The sequence below is a fragment of the Vulpes vulpes genome, chromosome 2 (genome assembly GCF_048418805.1).
Source record: "Vulpes vulpes isolate BD-2025 chromosome 2, VulVul3, whole genome shotgun sequence".
In the NCBI taxonomy this organism is placed as follows: Eukaryota; Metazoa; Chordata; class Mammalia; order Carnivora; family Canidae; genus Vulpes; species Vulpes vulpes.
The window spans coordinates 120,260,304-120,284,378 of NC_132781.1; the positions used below are offsets into that span (position 1 = coordinate 120,260,304).

A 24,075-nucleotide genomic window follows, 5' to 3' on the forward strand; every position below is an offset into this window, starting at 1 on the left:
AATAAAAAAGGAACATCACTACCAATCCCACAGATATTAAAAAAATAAAAAGGGATATGATAAACAACTTTGTGCCAATAAATCTGACAATTTATGTAAAATGGAAAACATCTTTGAAAAACACAATATACTAAAATTGAAGCAAGAAGAAATATAAAATCTGATTAGGCATATATATTAAGTAAATTAAACTTGTTATTAAAGAAACCTTGCCACTCCAATACACACTAGTGAATTCTTCCAAAATACTTACAGAAAAACTAACACCAGTTTTTGCAGACTCTTTCAGACAATAGAAAAATAGGAAATATTTCCCAAATCATTTGAGTGCCAGCATAACTTCAATGGGTTATGACATCCAAACCTGAGTAAGACATGAGAGGAAAAGCACAGGTCTATCTCTTTTATAAACACAGATGGGAAAATTCTAAACAAAGCATTGGCAAATAAAATTCAGAAATATATAAAAAGGAAATAGTAGATTATGAGAAAAATGTGTTAAAGATGCAAATCCAGTTTAATATTTGAAAATTAAAATAATCACATGAACAGATAAAGAAAAAAATAATATGATAATCTCAATGGATACAAAAAAAGTCTTTTAATGAAATTCAGCACATGTTCATGGTAAAGTATTTAGCAAACTGAAGATAGAAGGGAACATTCAGACTGTATTTCAAAACCCACAGGAAGGCAGCCCAGGTGGCTCAAGAGGTTTAGCGCCGCCTTCAGCCCAGGGCCTGATCCTGGAGACCTGGGATCCAGTCCCACATCGGGCTCCCCGCATGGAGCCTGCTTCTCCCTTTGCCTGTGTCTCTGCCTCTCTTTCTGTCTCTCTTGAATAAATAAAATATTTAAAAATAAATAAATAAAATAAAACCCACAGGAAAAATTATCTTTAACAGTAAATTATTCAAGTGTCCCTTAGTTATCAAGAATAAGACAAGGATGCCTGCCTTTGCTATTTCACTTCAGTATTATACCATAGGTACTAACCAGTGAAATAAGGTAAAGAAAAAATAAAAGTGGAGATTGAAATTGAGAGGGAGATTTCAGTGATTGAAAGGGGAGAAAGAAAATGTCTCTTTTTAAATTATATGCTTGTATATAAAAAAAGTCATAAAGAATCTATTGACAATTAGGATTAATAAATGAAATTAGCAGTTCCACTGGATATAAGGTAGCATACAGATATAAATTGTATTTTCAATAACAATAAAAATCATAAAATGTAAGATTTTGAATATCATTTACAATAGTTTTTAAAATCAAATATCTGGAAACAAATCTAATAATATGTGTAAGACATACTGAAAAACTATAAAATATTGAGAAAAGTTAAAAATCTAAAATAGAGGCATATATAACTTTCAGTAGTTGGAAGACTCAGTGTTGGGAATATGTCAGTTCTCCGATTGACTTACCTCACTCAGCATAATACTCTCCAGTTCCATCCTCGTCGAAGCAAATGGTAAGTATTCATCATATCTAATGGCTGAGTAATATTCCATTGCATATATATATATATATATATATGTATATATATATCACATTTATCCATTCATCTTTCGATGGACACTGAGGCTCCTTCCACAGTTTGGCACTTGTGGACATTGCTACTATAAACATTGGGGTGCAGGTGTCCTGGCTTTTCGCTGCATCTGTATCTTTGGGGTAAATCCCCAGTAGTGCAATTGCTGGGAGTGCAATTGCTGGGTCTTAGGGTAGCTCTATTTTTAATTCTTTGAGGAACTTCCACACAGTTTTCCAGAGTGATGGTACCAGTTCACATTACCACCAATGGTGCAAGAGGGTTCCCCTTTCTCCACATCCTCTCCAACATTTGTTGTTTCCTGTCTTGTTAGTTTTCACCATTCTCCATGTCATTTCTTTCCAATCAATCTATAGATGGAATAAAATCCTAAACAAAATTTCAGCAGATTTCTTTGTGAAAATCTACAAGCCAAATCTAAAGTCTATATAGAAATACAAAGGAACAATACAAACCCAAACCATCTTGAAGAAAATGAATAAAAGTGAAGGACTTCTTTCTGTGCTGGTGCTCATGGTGGTGGCAGCAGGTGTGCTCTCAACAAGCAGAGCGACTGGACCTGTACTTACCGCAGAAATACTCCATTAGCAACCATATCATCTGCGCGGACAACCACGCGTCCACCCAAATGAACGTGGGGGGCGGTTGAGTAGGTGAGAAGCAGGTTCAACAGCCAGTTTAGCACCTACTTTAGCTGTGGGGCCATTTCACAAGTTGAGTGAGTCAGATGCTCCATCCTCAGACTCGCCAAGCCAACATCATTTCTACCAACTGACCAGAGAGGATCAGGATATAGGGTATTTGTCATACATAAATAGTAACTCCCCCCCAAAGGACTTACCTATCATATAGTAAAGCCTATTATAAAGATACAGTTATGGGGATCCCTGGGTGGCTCAGCAGTTTAGTGCCTGCCTTTGGCTCAGGGTGTGATCCTGGAGACCTGGGATCAAGTCCCATGTCAGGCTCCCTGCCTGAAGCCTGCTTCTCCCTCTGCCTGTGTCTCTGCCTCTCTCTCTCTCTGTGTCTCTCATGAATAAATAAATAAAATCTTAAAAAATAAAGATACAGTTATTAAGACAATATGATATTGCAGGATAAACGAAGAGAAAAATTAAGAGAAGAGTCTTGAAAGACTGACTTATAACAAAATGACACTTCAGAAATGATGAGGAATGGATCTTCTTTGAATAGATAGTGCAAAGTCATTTAGATATTTTTATGAAAAAATAAGGTAACCCTAACCCCATTCATATGAAAGAAAATCAAATTCAGGAAGACTAAAGCTCTAAATATGAAAAGTAAAAGAACTGATTTTTTAAAAATTCAAGAATATTTTCACATGGGATATATGCGAAGTTTTAAAGGGAACACACGTCCCAACAATAAATGAAAAATATTGATAAGTTAGACCAAAAATAAGTTTTGTTCATCAAAGATAGCCCAAGAGAGCTGAAATCCAAGCCATAGAATGGGAGAAGATATTTTCAATAAATACTTATGAAAAAGTACTTATACTCAGCATATATAAGGAACTTCTAAAGATTTATAAGAAAAAAAGGTAAATGCTGTAAATAGACAAAAGACAAGCAACTTCACAAGAATGTACCCTAATGGCCATTAAACGTGTTTTAAAAAGTGTTCAATTTAATAAGGGAGATGCTAATTAAAGTTACAATATACAGTCACCACACAGTCATCAGAGTGGTTAAAATGAAAAGACAATATCAAATGTTGACAAGGACATGGAGCAACTAGAACTGTCATTCTTTACTGGTTTCAGTAAAACCACATTTGTAAACTTTTGCAGTATCTTCTAAGCTAAATATATGTGCACATTTTTGCATTCAGAAGTCTAACTCCTAGGAATATATTCAACATAAATGCTCACATAGACACCAAAAGACATGTACAAGAATGTTCATAGTAGCATTATCTAAAATATCCCCAAACTGGAAAACCCCAATATGAATCAACTGGAGAATAGATAAATAGTAGTACAGTCATACAGTAGAATAATATAAAGCACTGAGAATAAAATAAATCAGGGCAAGATATAATAGATGAATTTTAAAAGTATAATGTTGAGTCAAAGAAGCCAACATAAAAGAGAAATACTACATACAGCCATCTGTATAACAGTTAAATAAAAAAGAGAAAAATCTGTGATAATAGAAGTCAGAAGCATGCTTACCGTTAGTGAGGAGGGTAATTTCCAGACAAAAACAGATGGTAGCTTCTTAGGGTTTTGGTAACATTTTAGTTTTAATTTGGTTTCCACTTAATAGGAGTGTTCACTTCCTGAAAATGTAGTGAATTTACACTTATAATTTGTACCCTTTTCTGATATTTTATATTTAAAAATAAAAATAACTTTTGTAAACTTGTAAACTTTTGTGAACATCAGTTATCACTTATTTCTTGAATGTAATCAAATAAGAAACCCGCAAGAGGAAGTTTCCTTTTTTAAATTTTTTTAAAATTTATTTATGATAGTGAGAGAGAGAGAGAGAGAGAGAGAGGCAGAGACATAGGCGGAGGGAGAAGCAGGCTCCATGCACCGGGAGCCCGATGTGGGGTTCGATTCCGGGTCTCCAGGATCGCGCCCTGGGCCAAAGGCAGGCTCCAAACCGCTGCGCCACCCACCCAGGGATCCCCGGGAGTTTCTTTTCAAGATGTATTTTTTTTTTAAGATTTTATTTATTTATTCATGATAGTCAGAGAGAGAGAGAGAGAGGCAGAGACACAGGCAGAGGGAGAAGCAGGCTCCATGCAGGGAGCCCGACGTGGGATTCGATTGGATCCCTGGTCTCCAGGATCGCGCCCTGGGCCAAAGGCAGGCGCCAAACCGCGGCGCCACCCAGGGATCCCTTCAAGATGTATTTTATGAGGAGCATTAATACATCATTTTTGCTTGTTCTGAAAAGTATTGTTTCACATTAAGTTAACTCAACAAATATTTCTTTAGAAATTCCAATATCTAAGAACTGGAGACACTATCAGGTGCACTTCTGTGACTAATGAGAACTTTGATTCCATACCAGTTACAATTTGGAACGAAATGGCAAATACAATGTGCCATAGTGAATAAGGACGCCTGGTGGCGCTGCAGGCTAGCAGTCTGAATGAAAGGCTCCGTGGCTCTCGGCGACGCCATTAAGCTGGGAATCAGAACAATGAGCGCTTCCTAGAAAAAGGAGGCATTTTAGGTAAGATCTAGGGGCAGATATCTTCAGAGAAGACATCATTCTTGGCAAGTCAGTCAGAAATATCTAAATCGAGGTTATTTAACCAAATCATCTGGGTTGATTGCATACAGACTTGAAGAAACTGCATCTTCTTGAATTGGGTCTGAGCAATGGAGACTGCGCTAACAAAAACGCCACAGAAAAGGCAAGTTATCTTTCTTGCTATATTGTTGCTTTTGTGGGAGGCTGGCTCTGACGCAATTAGGTATTCCATGCCAGAAGAAACAGAAAGTGGCTCCTTTGTGGCCAACCTGGCAAAAGACCTGGGGCTCAGGGTGGGGGAACTGGCTACTCGGGGCGCGCGAATCCATTACAAAGGAAACAGACAGCTCTTGCAGCTGGATATGGAAACCGGGAATTTACTGCTATATGAAAAACTAGACCGGGAGGTTCTGTGCGCGGCGACCGATCCCTGTATACTATATTTCCAGTTATTACTGGAAAACCCGGTGCAGTTTTTTCAGGCTGATCTGCAGCTTACAGATATAAATGACCATTCCCCAGAGTTCCTAGACAAGGAAATGCTCCTAAAAATCCCAGAGAGCGTTCAGCCAGGGACCATATTTCCTTTGAAAATAGCTCAGGACTTAGACATAGGTATCAATACTGTGCAGAACTACACAATCAGCTCAAATTCCCATTTTCACGTTGTCACTCGTAATCGCGGAGATGGCAGAAAATACCCAGAGCTCCTGCTGGACAAAGCGCTGGATCGGGAGGAGCAGTCTGAGCTCAGGTTAACCCTCACGGCGCTGGATGGTGGGGCTCCGCCCAGGTCTGGGACCACTGCAGTCCGCATTGAAGTCGTGGACATCAATGATAATGCCCCTGAGTTCTTACAGTCGCTCTATGAGGTACAGATCCTCGAGAACAGCCCCCTAAACTCCTTGGTTGTCGCTGTCTCTGCCCAAGATTTAGATGAAGGAGCATATGGGAATGTTGTCTACACTCTATTCCAAGGCGATGAAGTTACTCAACCATTTGTAATAGATGAAATTACAGGAGAAATTCGTCTGACAAAGGCATTGGATTTCGAGGCAACTCGACACTATAATGTGGAAATTGCAGGCACGGACGGCGGGGGTCTTTCAGGAAAATGCACCGTAGCTATAGAGGTTGTGGATGTGAATGACAACGCCCCTGAACTTACCATGTCTACGCTCGCGAGCTCTACCCCAGAAAACTCACCAGAGACTGTAGTGGCTGTTTTCAGTGTTTCTGATCCAGACTCCGGAGACAATGGTAGGATGGTTTGCTCCATCCAGAACGATCTCCCCTTTCTCCTGAAACCCACATTCAAGAACTTTTACACTCTAGTTACGGAGAGACCACTGGACAGAGAGAGCCAGGCGGAGTACAACATCACCATCACCGTCAGTGACTTGGGGACCCCCAGGCTGCAAACCCAGCACACCATCACCGTGACGGTCTCCGACGTCAACGACAACGCCCCCGCCTTCAGCCAGACCACCTACACCCTGCGCGTCCGCGAGAACAACAGCCCCGCCCTGCACATCGGCACCGTGAGCGCCACCGACAGGGACGCGGGCGCCAACGCCCAGGTCACCTACTCGCTGCTGCCGCCCCGGGACCCGCAGCTGCCGCTCGCCTCGCTGGTGTCCATCAACGCGGACAACGGGCAGCTGTTCGCGCTCAGGTCCCTGGATTACGAGGCGCTGCAGGCCTTCGAGGTCCGCGTGGGCGCGGCCGACCGCGGCTCGCCCGCGCTGAGCAGCCAGGCGCTGGTGCGCGTGCTGGTGCTGGACGACAACGACAACGCGCCCTTCGTGCTGTACCCGCTGCAGAACGGCTCTGCGCCCTGCACCGAGCTGGTGCCGCGGGCGGCCGAGGCGGGCTACCTGGTGACCAAGGTGGTGGCGGTGGACGGCGACTCGGGCCAGAACGCCTGGCTGTCGTTCCAGCTGCTCAAGGCCACGGAGCCCGGGCTGTTCGGCGTGTGGGCGCACAACGGCGAGGTGCGCACGGCCCGGCTGCTGAGCGAGCGCGACGCCGTCAGGCACAGGCTGCTGGTGCTGGTCAAGGACAATGGCGAGCCGCCGCTGTCGGCCAGCGTCACGCTGCACGTGCTGCTGGTGGACGGCTTCTCGCAGCCCTACCTGCCGCTGCCGGACGTGGCGGCGGCCGAGGCCCGGGCCGACCCGCTCACCGTCTACCTGGTCATCGCCTTGGCGTCCGTGTCGTCGCTCTTCCTGTGCTCGGCGCTGGCGTTCGTGGCGGTGCGGCTGTGCAGGAGGAGCGGGGCGGCGTCGGGGGGTGGCTGCGCGGTGCCCGAGGGCCACTTTCCGGGCCACCTGGTGGACGTCAGCGGCGCGGGGACCCTGTCCCAGAGCTACCAGTACGAGGTGTGTCTGACGGGAGGCTCAGGGACCAGCGAGTTCAAATTCTTGAAGCCTGTTATTCCCAAATTTTCACCCCATGGCGCTGGCGAAGAAATAGAGGAAAGCACCACCTTCCGGAATAGTTTTGGATTCAATTAGAGATCAGTCATAATGCCATGCGTTTTGTCATTTATCTCTAATTTCCCCCAAATACCAAGTTTGAGAGCGTCATGGAGAAAAACCCCACCTCCAGGTATGATGTCCTTTTCGTAGTGAATTTTCCTTTGAACTTCATCTTGTACAGTTTTGGAAAACTGAATTCTATGTCATTGGATACAGTGCCACCTAAATCTATGCATGCAGTTTTTTTCAGAATTGTTTGCTCCTGATGGTATTTGTCAGGATGAACTATTTTAATGAAATTAGATCTTGTTTTTCTCTGTATTCTATCCATTGTTTCATTACACTCTGTTTTTGGTGCCAAATAGCCAAAATAAAAATGTTTTAACATAATTTTGTTTTCAAAGAAATACATGCACATGATAACAAATGTGATGTGTGAGAAAATCTGATAAAAAGCAACAGTATTCTGGGGATCTTGGTGGCTCCATCGGTTAAGCTTCCGACTGTTGATTTTGGCCCAGGTCTTGATCTCAGGGTTGGGATCTGCCTGTGTAGGGATCTGTGCTCACTGGGAAGACTGCTTGAGATTCTCTCTCTCCCTTTCTCTCTGCCCCGTTCCCCGCTCTCTCTCTTAAATAAATAAATCTTTTTTTTAAAGCAACAATCTTTTTATCTACTCTTCTTTTCTAGCTCTGATTCACACTGGCAAACATTTTAAAAAACATTTTATTACTGAATTATACATACAGAGAAGGGAACAAAGCCTACTATCAGCTCAGTGTGTTTTCAGAAAGTGAACATACTTGGTACCAGTATCATGATGAAGAAATGAAACATTGCTAGCATTTCAGGTGCCACACAAATTACTCCTTAAAGTCACTACCAGCCCAAGTATAACAAACATCCTGACTTTCAGTACTATGTTTTAGGTTTTGCTTGTTTTGAATTAATATAAATAGAATAGTAGAATATGAACTGTTTTGTGTCTGGCTTCTTTCACTCAACATTATGTTTTTTTTTTTTTTAAATCCTAATTAAACATTTTTTAAATTTATTTATTTATTTATTTATTTATTTTTTATTTATGATAGGCACACAGTGAGAGAGAGAGAGAGAGAGAGAGAGAGAGAGAGAGAGGCAGAGACATAGGCAGAGGGAGAAGCAGGCTCCATGCACCGGGAGCCCGACGTGGGATTCGATCCTGGGTCTCCAGGATCGCGCCCTGGGCCAAAGGCAGGCGCTAAACCGCTGCGCCACCCAGGGATCCCCACTCAACATTATGTTGATGAAGTTTGCGATATTGCTTTTATTTTTAGTTTTGTTCTCATTTCTGTATAGTATTCCACTGTGTGAATATTTCACAATATTCTGTTTGAATAATTCTGCTTTGAACATTCTCATACATGTCCTTTGTCAAACATGCATATGCCTTTCTGTTGGTATATACCTAGGGATGGAATTGCTGCTTACTAAGCAGCATAGGTTGGTATATACCTAGGGATGGAATGTGCTACTAAGCACATGGTTACTTTTAGTAGATACTTCCAAATAGGTTTCCAAAATGGTTTGTACCAATTTACACTGCTATCAGTATGGTCTGGATGTACCAGTTCCTCCATATTTTTGCCAATCCTTGGTGTTGTTTTTCACTTTATCCTTTCAGAAAGAACTTTAAAACATTTTATTTCTACTTCCTTTTCTACTCATTTCTTTATTACTGAAGAATATGCTTGTAATTTTTCATAAACTTTAAACAATTTCCTCAATTTATTGCTACTGTTGTTTAGTACTCAGTACACTTAAAACTTCTCATCCATCCTTTACATATAGCTGTGTCACTATTTTCCAGTACTTCCCTGCACAAACTTAAACCCTTATTTATTATTCCACTAACATTTATTGTCCCACTAACATTCCTTTGCATTTACTTGTATAACAGAATAGAATGCAATTCTTATTTTTTTCTCTTACCTCTTTCTCCCTTACACTTTCAGACCTCTATCAAATTAACTTACTTTTATAGTCACGGTTGATGACATTTTTACTCTATGACCACATGTAAGAATTCCCCCTCTTGTCTGTAGATCTGTTTTAGAACCTGACAATCAATATTAAAATTTCACCTTTAGTGACCATATAAATTATGAATGCCTTGCAGCCAAAGATCACCAGGAACACAGAACAGAGTTGGGTTTATTGACTTGTAATGAGGGAGACTGCACATCCTGGGAAACCATGGGTCACCTTAGTAATAGTGCCTTAAAAAGGAACTATAGGTTTTGGGCTTGTGATAGGTGATTTAGCATAGGGTGCAAGGAAGTAGCCCTGGATTGGATGCTTTCAGTGAACAGGAGTATTCTATTATAGGGTCTCTTGTTGAATTTTATTTAGGAGATGACAAGAACAAAGTGAAGTTAAAGCTGTAATTGTTTTTTTTTTTTTTTTAAAAAAAACCAGCATTCACTTCTAATAAGCCAGGGCAGAGGATTCTGATCTTTTTTTTTTTTTACACTGTTCTTATTTTTGTCACTACTCATGCATTATTATGATATCATCTTATTGTGGTTTTGTTCCATCTTATCACAATGATCTTTAATGATGTTGTTTGTGAAGTTGTTGATATTCAACAGGAGAAGATCATGGCATATTTGTGAGTGCCAGGCCAATTCCTATTTATAAGAGGCTGATTTTCTTTTTCTCAAAATATTCATTGCACTGTAAAATTCCTAGAAGAAAGCATAGGAGAAAAGCTTCATAATGTTGAATTTGGTAATGATTTCTTAGGTATGACACCAAAAACAACAATAACAAAAAATAAACAAATGAGACATCAAACTTAAAAACTTTTATGCATCAAATAACACAACAATGAAAAGGCAAGCTATCAAATGGGAGAAGATATTTGCAAATCTTTTATCTGATGAGGAATTAATGTCCATAATATTTAAGAACTCCTACAACCCAACAAAAACAACAAAATACCAAGTAACCCCACTAAAAAATCAACAAAGTACTTGAATAGCCATTTCGCTGAAGATCATATGCAGATGGCCAACAAAAATATGAACAAATGTTCAACATCCGTAATTTTCAGAGAAATGGAAATCCAAACCACAATGAGATATTACCTCACGCACATGAGGATGAACTGTTATCAAAAAAACCCAGAAAACAGCAAGTGTTCACAGCCATGTGGAGAAACCAGTACCTTTGACAATGTTGGTGAGATTATAAAATGGTGCAATTGCCAAAAAAACAATATGGAGGCTCCTCAAAAATTTAAAAGAACTTCTTTATGATCCAGCAATCTCATTCCTGGATATATATCTAAAGGAATCTAAAGCAAGGTCTCAAAAAGATATTTGTGCACCCATATTCATAGCAGTAGTAATCAAAACTGGCAAGAGATGGATACAATCCAAATACCCACATACAGATGAATGGGTAAACAAAATGTGCGGTGTGTGTGTGTGTGTGTGTGTATAAAGAATGGACTATTAGGGGCGCCTGGGTGGCTGAGTTGGTTAAGCATCTGCCTTCAGGTCAGGTCATGATCCCAGGGTCCTCTGCTCAGCAGGAAGCCTGCTTCTCCCTCTCCCTCTGCCTGCCGCTCCCCCTGCTTGTGCTCTCTCTCTAGTAAATAAATAAATAAATAAATAAATAAATAAATAAATAAAATCTTTAAAAAAATGAGTAGAATATTATTCAGCCTTAAAAAGGAAGGCAAGCCTTCACATGCTACAACGTGGATGAACTTTGAGGGAATTATTCTAAATGAAATGATATAGTCACAAAAAGGCAAGTACTGTATGATTCCACTTAAATCATATATGTAAATTGTTAAATTCATACAAACAGAAGTAGAATGGTGGTTACAAGGGACTTGGGGAGGAGGTAAAGAGGAGTTTTGTTTAATGAGCATAAAGTTTCAGATTTGCAAAATGAAAATGTTCTGGAGATCTGTTTCACAACAATGTGAATGTACTTAGCACTAACTGAACACCAAAATATGGCTATGATGGTAAATTTTATGTTATGTTTTTATTATTTATTTATTTATTTATTTATTTATTCATTCATTCATTCATTCATTCGTTCATTCATGAGAAACACGGAGAGGAGAGAGAGGCAGAGACACAGGCAGAGGGAGAAGCAGGCTCCATGCAGGGAGCCCGACATGGGACTCGATCCTGGGTCTCCAGAATCACGCCCTGGGATGAAGGTGGCACTAAACCATTGAGCCACACGGGCTGCCCTATGTTTTTAACCACAATAAAATATATTGTTCATTGCAGAGCCATATTACTTAGTGATAAGGACAATGTTTTCTGCTCCTTTGATCTATTCTTGTGTTCCTGTGTCATTGAAAATAGAGTGTTCCTAGAATCAAGATCAAGTAGATTCAGCATTTTAAACTCCATCAGTTGGCTTTAACATATCTTCACATATATTTAAATCAATAATTCAGGTTCATTTCTTATCTGAAGCCCAGAATTCTATATCCAGTGAAAATATCTTCCAGAAAGAGAATTTGTTCTCAGTACACCTACCCTAAAAGAATGGCTGATGGAAGTTCTCCAAATGGAAAAGAATCCATTTTAAAAAAAGGAATCTTGGGAAAAAAAAAAAAAAAAAGGAATCTTGGGACTAAGTAAGAGATGTGGCTCGATCTCAGGGTTGTAAGTTCAAGCCTCACATTGGGTATAGAGATTGCTTAAAAATAAAATCCAAAAATTTTAATTAATTAAAAAAGGGAGTTCCTGGCTGGCAGTTGGTAGAGAATGTGAATCTTGATCTCAGGGTCACTGGTTTGAGCCCCACGATGAGCATGAAGCCTACTTAAAAAAAAAAAAAGGAATCTTGGGATATTAGTGAAGGAGAAAAATACAGCAAACAAAAATATGGGTACATGTAATAAAAAAAGTCCAACTGTATGCTGTCTACAAGAAACTTCACTTCAAATATAATGATATAGGCAGATTGAATGTAAAAAAGATGGAAAATATATTATGCAAATGTTAATAAAAATATATCAGGAGTGACCATACTAATGTCAGATAAAGTAGACATCAGAAGGAATAAAATGTCCAGAAAGTGGGGAAGAAATTGACAGAGTAGGATATTATATGATGATAAAAGAGGACATAGCATTCCTAAATATGTATGCACCAAACAACAAAGTTACAAAATAAATGACATAAAAACCGAAAGGAGTCAAAGGAAAAATAGATCATAGATCTACAATCAAAGTTGGATACTTCAACACCCTCTCTTAACAAGAACAACTAGACAGAAAATCAGCAAGAACTCAGAACTAAACAACACCATCAACCAACAGAATCTAATCCATATTTATGGAATTCCTAGCCAAAAACACTAGATATACATTCTTTCCAAATGCTTTCAGAAAATATACAAGATAGACTATATAAACAAAGCCATAACACAAACTTTAACCAGTTTAAAACAATTTAAATCATATAATGTGAATTCTTCTATCACAATGGAATCAAACTAAAAAATAAGAAAAATAACAGCAAAATATTTAAAAACCTGGAAACTAAACAACACACCTAATTAATCCGTGGATCAAAGACAAAGTCTCAAGGGACATAAAAAATATATCAAGCTGAATCAAAAATGAAAAGACAAATTAAATTTATAAGACACAGTTAAAGCAGTGCTGAGAGGGACATTTATGACACTAAACGCATACATTAGAAAAGAGGAAGTCTCAAACCAATAATCTAATCTCCCACCTCAAGAATCTAGAAAAAGAAGAGTAAAACCCAAAATCAAGCAGGAGAAGCAGGAGGAAGGAAATATTAACATAATAGGAGAAACCAATGAAATCGCCTAAAAAAAAATCAATGAAATAAAAAGCTGGTTCTTTGTTGTTTGTTTGTTTGTTTGTTTGTTTGTTAGAGAAGGGAAGGGCAGAAAAAGAAAATGTTAAGCAGGCTCCATGCCTAGTTCAGAGCCGCAGGGCTCAATGTTCTCACAACCCTGAGATCATGAGCTGAGCTAAAATCAAGAGTCAGAAGCTTAACTGAGTGAGCCACCCAGGCACCCCTGAAATCCTCTATATTTTCAAACTTTCCTGCATCATTTCTCCTATCAATTCAGAGGGTTCTTTAAGTGATTGCTTACATACCTCTATCTATGCCTTAAATTATTGTTCTTCCTTACATATAGCTAAATTAAATAAGATTTTTAAGAGATTCATAATAAAATTAAAGAAGATTTTTTAAATAAATTTATTTTTTATTGGTGTTCAATTTACCAACATACAGAATAACACCCAGTGCTCATCCCGTCAAGTGCTCCCCTCAGTGCCCGTCAACCATTCACCCCCACCCCCCGCCCTCCTCCCCTTCCACTGCCCCTAGTTCGTTTCCCAGAGTTAGGAGTCTTTATGTTCTGTCTCCCTTTCTGATATTTCCCACACAAAATTAAAGAAGATTTTAAGGTTAGTCTTTATCTTTCATTTTTAGTAAATTGAAGAATTTTTATTCTTAAAATTTTTTTGTTTTTTAAAATATTTTATTTAAATTCAATTAATTAACATATAGTGTATTACTAGTTTCAGAGGTAGAGTTCAGTGATTCATCAGTTGCATATAACACTCTGCTCAATACATCACGTGTCCTTCTTAATGCCCATCACCCAGTTACCCCATCCACCCAGCTACCTCCCCTCCAGCCACTCTGTTTGTTTCATATAGTTAAGAGTCTCTTATGGTTTGTCTTCCTCTCTGATTTCATTTTATATAATTTTTCTCTCCCTTCCCCGATGATCCTCCATTTTATTTCTTAAATTCCACATTTGAGTGAAATCCTATAATGGTTGTCTTTCTCTGATTGACTTATTTCATTTAGCATAATACCCTCTAATTCCATCCATGTTGTTGCAAATGGTAAGATTTCATTGTTTGATGGTAGAGTAATATCCCATTATATATATATACATATACATATTTTCTTTATCCATTCATTTGTTGATAGCTCTTTCCATAGTTTGGCTATTGTGGACATTGCTGCTATAAACATTGGGGTGCAGGTGCCCCTTTGTTTTTGTTTTTTAATGATAGTCACAGAGAGAGAGAGAGAGAGAGAGAGGCAGAGACATAGGCAGAGGGAGAAGCAGGCTCCATGCACCGGGAGCCCGACGTGGGATTCGATCCCGGGTCTCCAGGATCGCGCCCTGGGCCAAAGGCAGGCGCCAAACCGCTGCGCCACCTAGGGATCCCGCAGGTGGCCCTTTGGATCACTATGTTTGTATCCTTTGGGTAAATACCTAGTGTAATTGCTGGGTCATAGAGTAGCTCTATTTTCAGCTTTTTGAGGAACTTCCATACTGCTTTCCAGAATGGTTGTACCAGCTTGCATTCCCACCAGTAGTGCAAGAGGTTTCCCCTTTCTCCGCATCCTCGCCAACGTTTGTTGTTTCCTGACTTGTTAATTTTAGCCATTCTGACTGGTGTGTTGTAGTATCTCATTGTGGTTTTCATTTGTATTTCCCTGATGCTGAGTGATGTTGAGCATTTTTGCATGTGTCTGGTGGTCATTTGTATGTCTTTTTTGGAGAAATGTCTGTTCATATCTTCTGTCCATTTCTTGATGGATTATTTGTTTTTTGGATGAGTTTAATAAGTTTTTATTTGAGTTTAAAAAGTTCTTTATAGATTTTGGATACTAATCCTTTATCTATTAAGACTTTTCGAGTATCTTCTCCCATTCTGTTCGTTGTCTTTTAGTTTTCTCGAATGTTTCCTTTGCTGTGCAAAAGCCTTTTATTTTGATGAAGTCCCAGTAGTTCATTTTTGCTTTTGTTTCCTTTGCCTTTGGAGATGTGTCTAACAAGAAGTTGCTGCAGTCGAGATTGAAGAGGTTGCTCCCTGTGTTCTTCTCTAGGATTTTGATGGATTCCTGTCTCACATTTAGAACATTAGAATTTTAAAAATTTATAATGGAATGAAAGGAAAATAAACATTTATAGCATAAAATGGAAACCAGCTTGAAGAGCTATGAATAAATGTAAGCTAACTAAATGAAATCTAGTTCAATATACTTTACAATGTTTCATCAAAGTATTATTTCAGCTGACTGGTAATCAGTTAAATTAATCTTAATGATCTGTCACTTCACATAAGCATACATGAGCATAATGAGCATAGGGTATGGTGCTTTTTTACATTGTTTATCTTTCTATGTTGTGTCCAGAGAACACCAAGGTTTTGCCATCTAAGTATTAAAATTAAGCTGGAAAATATGATTAATAAGATGCCCAATTAATGATGGAAATGTTCTATATCTTGAAAGAAGTGTGGGTTACATGGATGGATCCATTTGTAAAAATGGTACAGTTAAGATTGGTGCATTTCAATTTGGGTAGACACTACCTTAAGAAAAGAACTATACAAAAACAAACATTTAGTGGGAGGTGGAGAGTGGAAGGGAAGGTGTAGATGAAACAAGACAAGATGTTGTGAAGCTGGGTGATATGTACATGGAAGTTATGCTGTATGCTGTGTTGAACTTTTTCCACCAATGTTAAAGAGTTATTACTTGTGATTTAAGTTTGTAAATGTCAATTCAATTCTACTCTAGCAAAGCAAAGGAAAGCAAAAGAGAATAAGACAGAGAAGCATTCTCCTGAAAGAATCTAAAGTAATACATTTCAATAAAAAGGCAGTTTCTTCACATACCAACTGATGTCCTTGGATTATACATTAAGATCTTCTTCCTCTCTGTCATAACAAGCAATGTTCTCAAAGAAATTTCAGTGATCTAAATTGAGTTTTACAGATACTGTATTGCTAGTAAAATTTGCTTTAAAATGAAAAATAATCCAGTAAGGTACATGTGAAATGCCTGGTGACACTGTGGACAAAGAGCATGCACAAATGACTACACAGATGCCAGGGATGCCATTAAACTGGAATCAGAATGCCCACTGAAGGAAAGAAGCACTTAAGATTGAGTTGGAAATGACTATTCCAAAGAAGAAACTAAACCCATCTAATATGTTTATGATTGTTGGTTTTACTTCATTAGTTTGTTATTCATATTCCCAAGGATGTCTATTCTCAGTAACATTTATCAAGTGAACCATGGAGGCTGATCACAGTAATCTTACTTTTATCCTTCGGGGTAGATAGAGATGCTTTTTAACTATAAAATTATTTCATCTGTTCAGATTTTAGGCTTTATTTAGCTTTACTGATTTTACCTAGAGTTGAAACATCTTGAAAAATATCCTCATTTTTAATCTTCCATCATTTTGGCTCTTACCTGATGTGAACTTTGGTTGAACTCAGTTGATTTCCCATCTCAATAAATATGAAATCAATCTGAAATGAAATTGTTACATTTTGTGTTCTTACATGCGACCCTGATCCATTTCATGTACTTTAAGGATATTTAGAGACATATTTTTCTATTTGCCAGAGCAGAAACTGGTGAGAAGGAAATGGATATAGCCACAATGAACCAACCATCACTGAATTCCGTGAAGTCCATTCAAATGTAATTCACCTTTCATATTACCTTATATGGGGTTTATTTATAGAAACTAGTGTCATCTTTGTTGTGATAGGGTAGTAGAGGTGATTCTTGAATGTTTGTTTTCTGCTTTGCATTATGTCCTTACAGCCGGGTAATATATTTGAGTCCTGATTAATTAATATAGGAGGGAAATTTGATCTAAAAGTTAGAATAAAATGAATGAAATCATGACCAATTCTACCCATAAAAAATGAAGTAAAATCCTAAAATGCCTACTTATGACAGACTACTGATTGTTGCTAGTTCCCCTTTTAAAGATTCCTTTGAGAGAGGGAGAGTGTGTGCGCATGCATGCAAGGGGGGTGATGGCAGGGAAGATGGAAAGAGAGTCTTAAGCAGGCTCATAGGGAGCTTGGAGCCATCTGGGGGCTCCATCTCACAACCCTGAAATCATGACATAAGCCAAAACCAAGAGTCCCAGGCTTAACCTATTGTACACCCAGGTGCACTGCTATTTCCTCTTTTAAATAATTTAATTGATTAGATACTTCTATTGTAATTATGTCTCCTAATAGCCTAATTGTTCCTCTTACTGTACAGATGTAACCACAAAATAAATTAAGTCTGTTATTCATGCCACTTTATAAGCCATATAGTTTATTTATTATTTTTTAAGCCATATAGTTTAGAGAAAATTGTTTATTTTTAGGGATCCCTGGGCGGCGCAGCGGTTTGGCACTTGCCTTTGGCCCAGGGTGCGATCCTGGAGACCCGGGATCGAGTCCCACGTTGGGCCCGGTGCATGGAGCTTGCTTCTCCCTCTGCCTATGTCTCTGCCTCTCTCTCTCTCTCTCTCTCTCTCTGTGTGACTATCATAAATACATTTTTTAAAAATAAAATTGTTTATTTTTAATTGGTATGGCTAAGCAACTTTTACATTTTGTATAGTTTATTGATTTGTTTGTTGGGACATTTAAATAGTGTACTTCTTGGATTCACAAATCACACTACTCATCAAAGATAAATTTCACTGCCAAAGAATAAAAATTGATTATAGGAAGTTTACATTACCAGATTCTTAAATATTAGTATGCATGAGAATCACTTAAAGAGAGAGATTTAAATGCAGATTTTCGTCTGTTAGCACCACCAGAGAATTTCATTCAAGATATGGAGGGAAACCCAGGAGTTGACCTTGAAAAAAACACACTCGTGACTCCCAAGTAATTATTTATGCATGTGGTTCACACGCTACAATTTGAGAAATACTGACTCCACCTAGAAGTCATTCTAAGGCTCAGGTTTGGGAACTGGTATTGCCTGTACTCACCTCCTGAAGTTATTGATTTGAACGCGTGGTGGCAGTGCAGGCTAAGAGAGTAAGAGTTCTGCAGATTCAGTGGACTTCATTTTATTCAGAAGCCCCCCCAAAATACAGAACACATTTACAGCCAAATAAGATAGAAGCATCCAGGACAGCAGTCGTCGCCAAAAAAGTTATAAGACGAATTGGAAATTCAACAGCAAAGACATTTCAGAGGGTCGATGGTGGACGTGGTGGTGAGGACTGGAAAAGGATTTTTTCCTCTGGGATCAGACATAATGGAGATGGCGCAAACAAAAGTACATCGCAAGAAAAGGCAAGTGGCAATTCTCATTATATGGATGCTTTTGTGGGAAGCCGGTTCAGAACCGATTCAATATTCTGTACTGGAGGAGTCAGAAAGTGGCACGTTTGTGGCCAATTTGACAAAGGACTTGGGACTCAGGAAAGGAGAAATGGCTGCACGGGGTGCCCAGGTTGTTTTCAAGGGGAACAGACAGTGTTTGCAGCTTGACCCACAGACCTATGATTTGCTGCTGAATGAGAAACTGGACAGGGAAGAGCTGTGCGGATCCACTGAGCCATGTGTGCTACCTTTCCAAGTGTTACTGGAAAATCCCTTGCAGTTTTTTCAGGCTGCTTTACGAGTCAGAGATATAAATGACCACGCCCCGGAGTTCCCAGCCAGAGAAATGCTACTAAAAATATCAGAAATTACTCCACCAGGAAAGCTATTTCCTTTGAAAATGGCACAGGATTTAGATGCTGGTAGCAACAGTCTTCAGAGCTACACAATCAGCTCCAATCCTCATTTCCACGTTCTCACTCGCAATCGCAGCGATGGCAGGAAGTTCCCGGAGCTGGTGCTGGACAAAGCCTTGGACCGCGAGGAGCAGCCAGAGCTTAGGCTTACTCTTACGGCTCTGGATGGTGGGTCTCCACCCCGGTCTGGGACCGTGGAGATTCAGATCCTGGTCTTGGACATCAATGACAATGCCCCCGAGTTTGCTCAGGAGCTCTATGAGACACAGATCCCTGAAAACAGTTCCCTGGGCTCTCTGATAATCACTGTCTCGGCGAGAGATTTAGATGCAGGACCCTTTGGGGAGGTATCTTATGCCCTGTTTCAGGTAGATGACGTTAATCAACCCTTTGAAATACACGCAATTACGGGAGAAATTCGACTGAGAAAGACTTTGGATTTTGAGGAGTTTCAATCTTATCATGTGGATATTGAGGCTACAGATGGTGGGGGACTATCAGGGAAATGCTCTTTAGTGATCAAGGTTCTGGATGTAAATGACAACACTCCTCAATTGACCATGTCGTCATTCACCAGTGCCATCCCCGAAAACCTCCCAGAGATCATAGTGGCAGTTTTCAGTGTATCAGATGCAGATTCTGGACAAAATCAACAGGTTATTTGTTCTATAGATGACAATCTCCCCTTTCTTCTACGGCCATCAGTCGAGAATTTCTATACCTTGGTAACAAATGGGGCGCTGGACAGAGAGAGCCAGGCGGAGTACAACATCACCATCACCGTCAGTGACTTGGGGACCCCCAGGCTGCAAACCCAGCACACCATCACCGTGACGGTCTCCGACGTCAACGACAACGCCCCCGCCTTCAGCCAGACCACCTACACCCTGCGCGTCCGCGAGAACAACAGCCCCGCCCTGCACATCGGCACCGTGAGCGCCACCGACAGGGACGCGGGCGCCAACGCCCAGGTCACCTACTCGCTGCTGCCGCCCCGGGACCCGCAGCTGCCGCTCGCCTCGCTGGTGTCCATCAACGCGGACAACGGGCAGCTGTTCGCGCTCAGGTCCCTGGATTACGAGGCGCTGCAGGCCTTCGAGGTCCGCGTGGGCGCGGCCGACCGCGGCTCGCCCGCGCTGAGCAGCCAGGCGCTGGTGCGCGTGCTGGTGCTGGACGACAACGACAACGCGCCCTTCGTGCTGTACCCGCTGCAGAACGGCTCTGCGCCCTGCACCGAGCTGGTGCCGCGGGCGGCCGAGGCGGGCTACCTGGTGACCAAGGTGGTGGCGGTGGACGGCGACTCGGGCCAGAACGCCTGGCTGTCGTTCCAGCTGCTCAAGGCCACGGAGCCCGGGCTGTTCGGCGTGTGGGCGCACAACGGCGAGGTGCGCACGGCCCGGCTGCTGAGCGAGCGCGACGCCGTCAGGCACAGGCTGCTGGTGCTGGTCAAGGACAATGGCGAGCCGCCGCTGTCGGCCAGCGTCACGCTGCACGTGCTGCTGGTGGACGGCTTCTCGCAGCCCTACCTGCCGCTGCCGGACGTGGCGGCGGCCGAGGCCCGGGCCGACCCGCTCACCGTCTACCTGGTCATCGCCTTGGCGTCCGTGTCGTCGCTCTTCCTGTGCTCGGCGCTGGCGTTCGTGGCGGTGCGGCTGTGCAGGAGGAGCGGGGCGGCGTCGGGGGGTGGCTGCGCGGTGCCCGAGGGCCACTTTCCGGGCCACCTGGTGGACGTCAGCGGCGCGGGGACCCTGTCCCAGAGCTACCAGTACGAGGTGTGTCTGACGGGGGGTACTGGGACCAGCGAGTTCAAGTTCCTCAAGCCTATTATCCCCAATTTCGTGGGTGAAGGGGCTGGTAGGGCCACCGAGGAAAACTCTAACTTTAGAGATCATTTTGGGTTCAGTTAAGCATCTCACCTTAAGAGGAGATAAACGATAATAATTAATGTATTATTAGTTTGCAACCTGTTCATTCGCATACAGAGCGGCATATGCATACATTAATAATGATTGCCATATTTATAGTTATTTCAGCTTGTTTTTTATTTTATTTTTTTAATTTTTATTTATTTATGATAGTCACACACACACACACACACACAGAGGCAGAGACATAGGCAGAGGGAGAAGCAGGCTCCATGCACCGGAAGCCCGACATGGGATTTGATCCCGGGTCTCCAGGATCGCGCCCTGGGCCAAAGGCAGGCGCCAAACCGCTGCGCCACCCAGGGATCGCCTACTTCAGCTTGTTGAAGTATTTACATTCTGAGCCTCTGGGTGTTTGTTGTCTTCGCTGTTGTTGTTTTTAGCCAAGTCACATTTGCATGTGCATAGTGGAGAAATGACATTTCTCAATCTTGGGGGGGAGGTCAGATTTTTGGAAGTCAGCAATGTTTTCAGGTTCCTGATGTTTGAGCTTGTTCAGTAATACCTTGTTATGACTAGGAGAATTGTGTTTTCTGATTATCATGAGCATAGTGTCTTGTAAATGATGACTTTCAATCTTAAAAATACTTTTCATTTATACAAAAATTTTTATTACTTTGGAAATGGTTGGATCTCTGTAGTGTTGTTGTGAAAACGCTATTGTCTTTCCTCAAAGAAACTAGTATTTTATCTGGGTGTTTTTCCTAAGCTCAATATTTTCTTTCAAAAATGGTATCTTTGAACAAGACCATCTGATACAATTTTAAAGAATTCCATCCCTGTTAAACAGAAAAAATGTTGTAGACTTATGATTACTTTTTCATAATAAATGGTTTGGATATGTAAATATGAGAATAATGATTCTCATTCTTTTAAAATAATATATAGTCACATGATTCACACATATTTAAGATGAACAAAAAAACAAAGGATTTTTTTCACCTTTCAAATTTTTATTTAAATTCTAGTCAGTTAACATACAGTATAATACTGGTTTCAGGAGTAGAATTTAGTGATTCATCATTTACACATAATACCTAGTGCTCTTCAAAACAAGTGTCCTCCTTTATACCCATCACCCATTTAGTCCATCCCCAACCCACCTCCTTCCATCAACCCTCAGTTTTTCCTCTATCACGAAGAGATTCTTATAGTTTGTTTCCCTCTCTCTTTTTGCCCCCCTTCTCATATGTCCATCTGTTTTGTTTCTTAAATTCCACATGAGTGAAATCATGTGGTATTTGCCTTTCTCTGACTTATTTCACTTAGCATAATATACTCTAGCTCCATCCACATTGTTGCAGATGGCAATTTCATTCTTTTTTATGGCTGAGTAATATTCTATTCTAAATATATACATTATATTTGTCCATTCATCAGCCAGTGGACATTTGGGCTCATTCCATGGTTTGGCTATTGTTGGTAATGATGCTACAAACATTGGGGTGCAGGTACCCCTCCAAATCTATAGTTTTGTACCCTTTGGGTAAATGCCAGTAGTGCAATTGCTGGGTCCAGAGATAGTTCTATTTTTAACTTTTTGAGGGAACTCCATACCAGAAAACAAAGGAAATCAGCATCATTATTTCACCACCCAAATAATTATTAAGTCAACATCCTTAAAAGATTTCTATGAATGCATATAAGAACAAGTTAATAAGTTAATAGATGAAAATAATTTCATAAAATGGTTCTATAATAAATTGCTAGATTTAAAACTATCATGTTTTACTTGAATGTAATAAAGCAAATTATATGAAACTATAGATCTTGCTTAAGCTTAAATAATCCGTATAAGATCAAAAAACAAGGGTATGATGCATATTAAGATATTAGCATCAATTAGCTGACTGCTTCAAAATGAGCAAAGAAGCATTCTTTCATATCCTCCCTCCTCTCCTCACTTTTATGCTCTTTATTATATCTAGTATCTTATCAGTGTTTATAGTATTTACAATATATTTTAAAAGGATAATCCCCATAATTTAGACCTTTTATATTTTAAGAGACAGTGCATAACAGCCAAACTGTTTATGCAAATTATCAAGTACGTCATTTATTTATTTATGTGTGGTAAGCATAATTGGTTTTTAAATCTATCTGAGACTTCTGATAGCTAAAGTTTTATGGGTCTATTTCTGCTGTATTATTGCTGATTCTTCTCATGTATGTTATTTTTGCTTCTTTGTGTGACTCATATGGTTGATTGCCCTTGAAAATTTATTTGTAGGATGTCCTCAAAGCCTAGGTTGCATGTTTCATCCTTCAGAATGTATTTTCATTGGTTTCAGCTAGGATCCTTGAATCACTATCAGTAGGGAATCACTGCAAACTAAGTTTATGGCTTGATGTTTCTCACGACTCAACATGCATATTGAAAATATAGACACACATGAAGACCAATCTGCAGCTACAGTTACCCAGACATCTTTTATTTTTCTTCTGCTCTACTTAATGTGGGGGGGGCTTCTGTATAATTCCCTGGAGATGAGGAGAGGGAGCATCTTTAGATTTGTTAATACCTATACTATGTAAACATATATATGTATGTACATATATATATATATGTTGTGTGTGTATCTATATATACACACCCTATGTATATGATATATATGTGTGTGTGTGTGTGTGTGTGTGTGTATAGGGTGTAGCCCTATGGGGTCCCTTAAAATGGGGAGGATCCTTGTATAATATGTTGCAAATTTGCTTGGCCCTGAGTCTTGATTGATATTTATTTACTCTCATGAACAGCACCAAATCAAGGCCCACAAGCAAATATTTTTAAATGCTTTAATAAGTTTTGTTGTTCTGATACATTGTTTACCCCTCCGTTATAGGCTTCCATCAAAAATTGGGCTTTCTTTTCACTATGTTTTCTACTGTTTTTACCTCTTTGATTTTTTTTAGGTAGTTTTTAAAAAAGATTTAATTTATTTATTCATGAGAGACACACACACAGAGAGAGGCAGAGACACAACACAGGCAGAAGGAGAAGCAGGCTCCATGCAGGGAGCCCAATGCAGGACTCGATCCCTGGACTAAATCCCCGGACTCAATCCCTGGACTCAATCCCCAGACTCCAGAATCATGCCCTGGGCCGAAGGGAGGTGCTAAACTGCTGAGCCACTCAGGGATCCCCTTAAGCAGTTTTTTAAAAAAGAGTTTTGTCCGTTATTCTTTATTATTTTCCGGGTGAGGGTCATCTGAATTATCTATACCATCAATTTCAGAAGTGAGAAGCTCTGCCTAATGTCTTTTCAATTTGAAGATTCAATTTTGCCATCATTCCAATGATA

At 40.2% G+C, this 24,075-nt stretch overlaps 2 protein-coding genes across 2 annotated transcripts; both read left to right on the forward strand.

Moving 5' to 3' along the window:
- Positions 1 to 4,132: 4,132 nt before the first annotated feature.
- Positions 4,133 to 7,923, forward strand: PCDHB5 (protocadherin beta 5). Its single transcript, XM_026017771.2, has one exon. The coding sequence runs from the start codon at positions 4,911 to 4,913 to the stop codon at positions 7,296 to 7,298; it is 2,388 nt and encodes a 795-aa protein (XP_025873556.2). The 5' UTR covers positions 4,133 to 4,910; the 3' UTR covers positions 7,299 to 7,923.
- A 9,788-nt stretch (positions 7,924 to 17,711) lies between these two features.
- On the forward strand, positions 17,712 to 21,626 carry LOC112934357 (protocadherin beta-6-like). The gene has a single exon (XM_026017781.2). It carries the CDS (start codon positions 18,314 to 18,316, stop codon positions 20,759 to 20,761), a length of 2,448 nt encoding a protein of 815 aa, XP_025873566.2. The 5' UTR covers positions 17,712 to 18,313; the 3' UTR covers positions 20,762 to 21,626.
- The last annotated feature ends 2,449 nt before the right edge of the window (positions 21,627 to 24,075 follow it).

Excerpts from the sequence above, each read along its gene's own strand:
- PCDHB5 (XM_026017771.2), top strand. The coding sequence starts at position 4,911 with ATGGAGACTGCGCTAACAAAAACGCCACAGAAAAGGCAAGTTATCTTT.
- LOC112934357 (XM_026017781.2), top strand. The coding sequence starts at position 18,314 with ATGGTGGACGTGGTGGTGAGGACTGGAAAAGGATTTTTTCCTCTGGGA.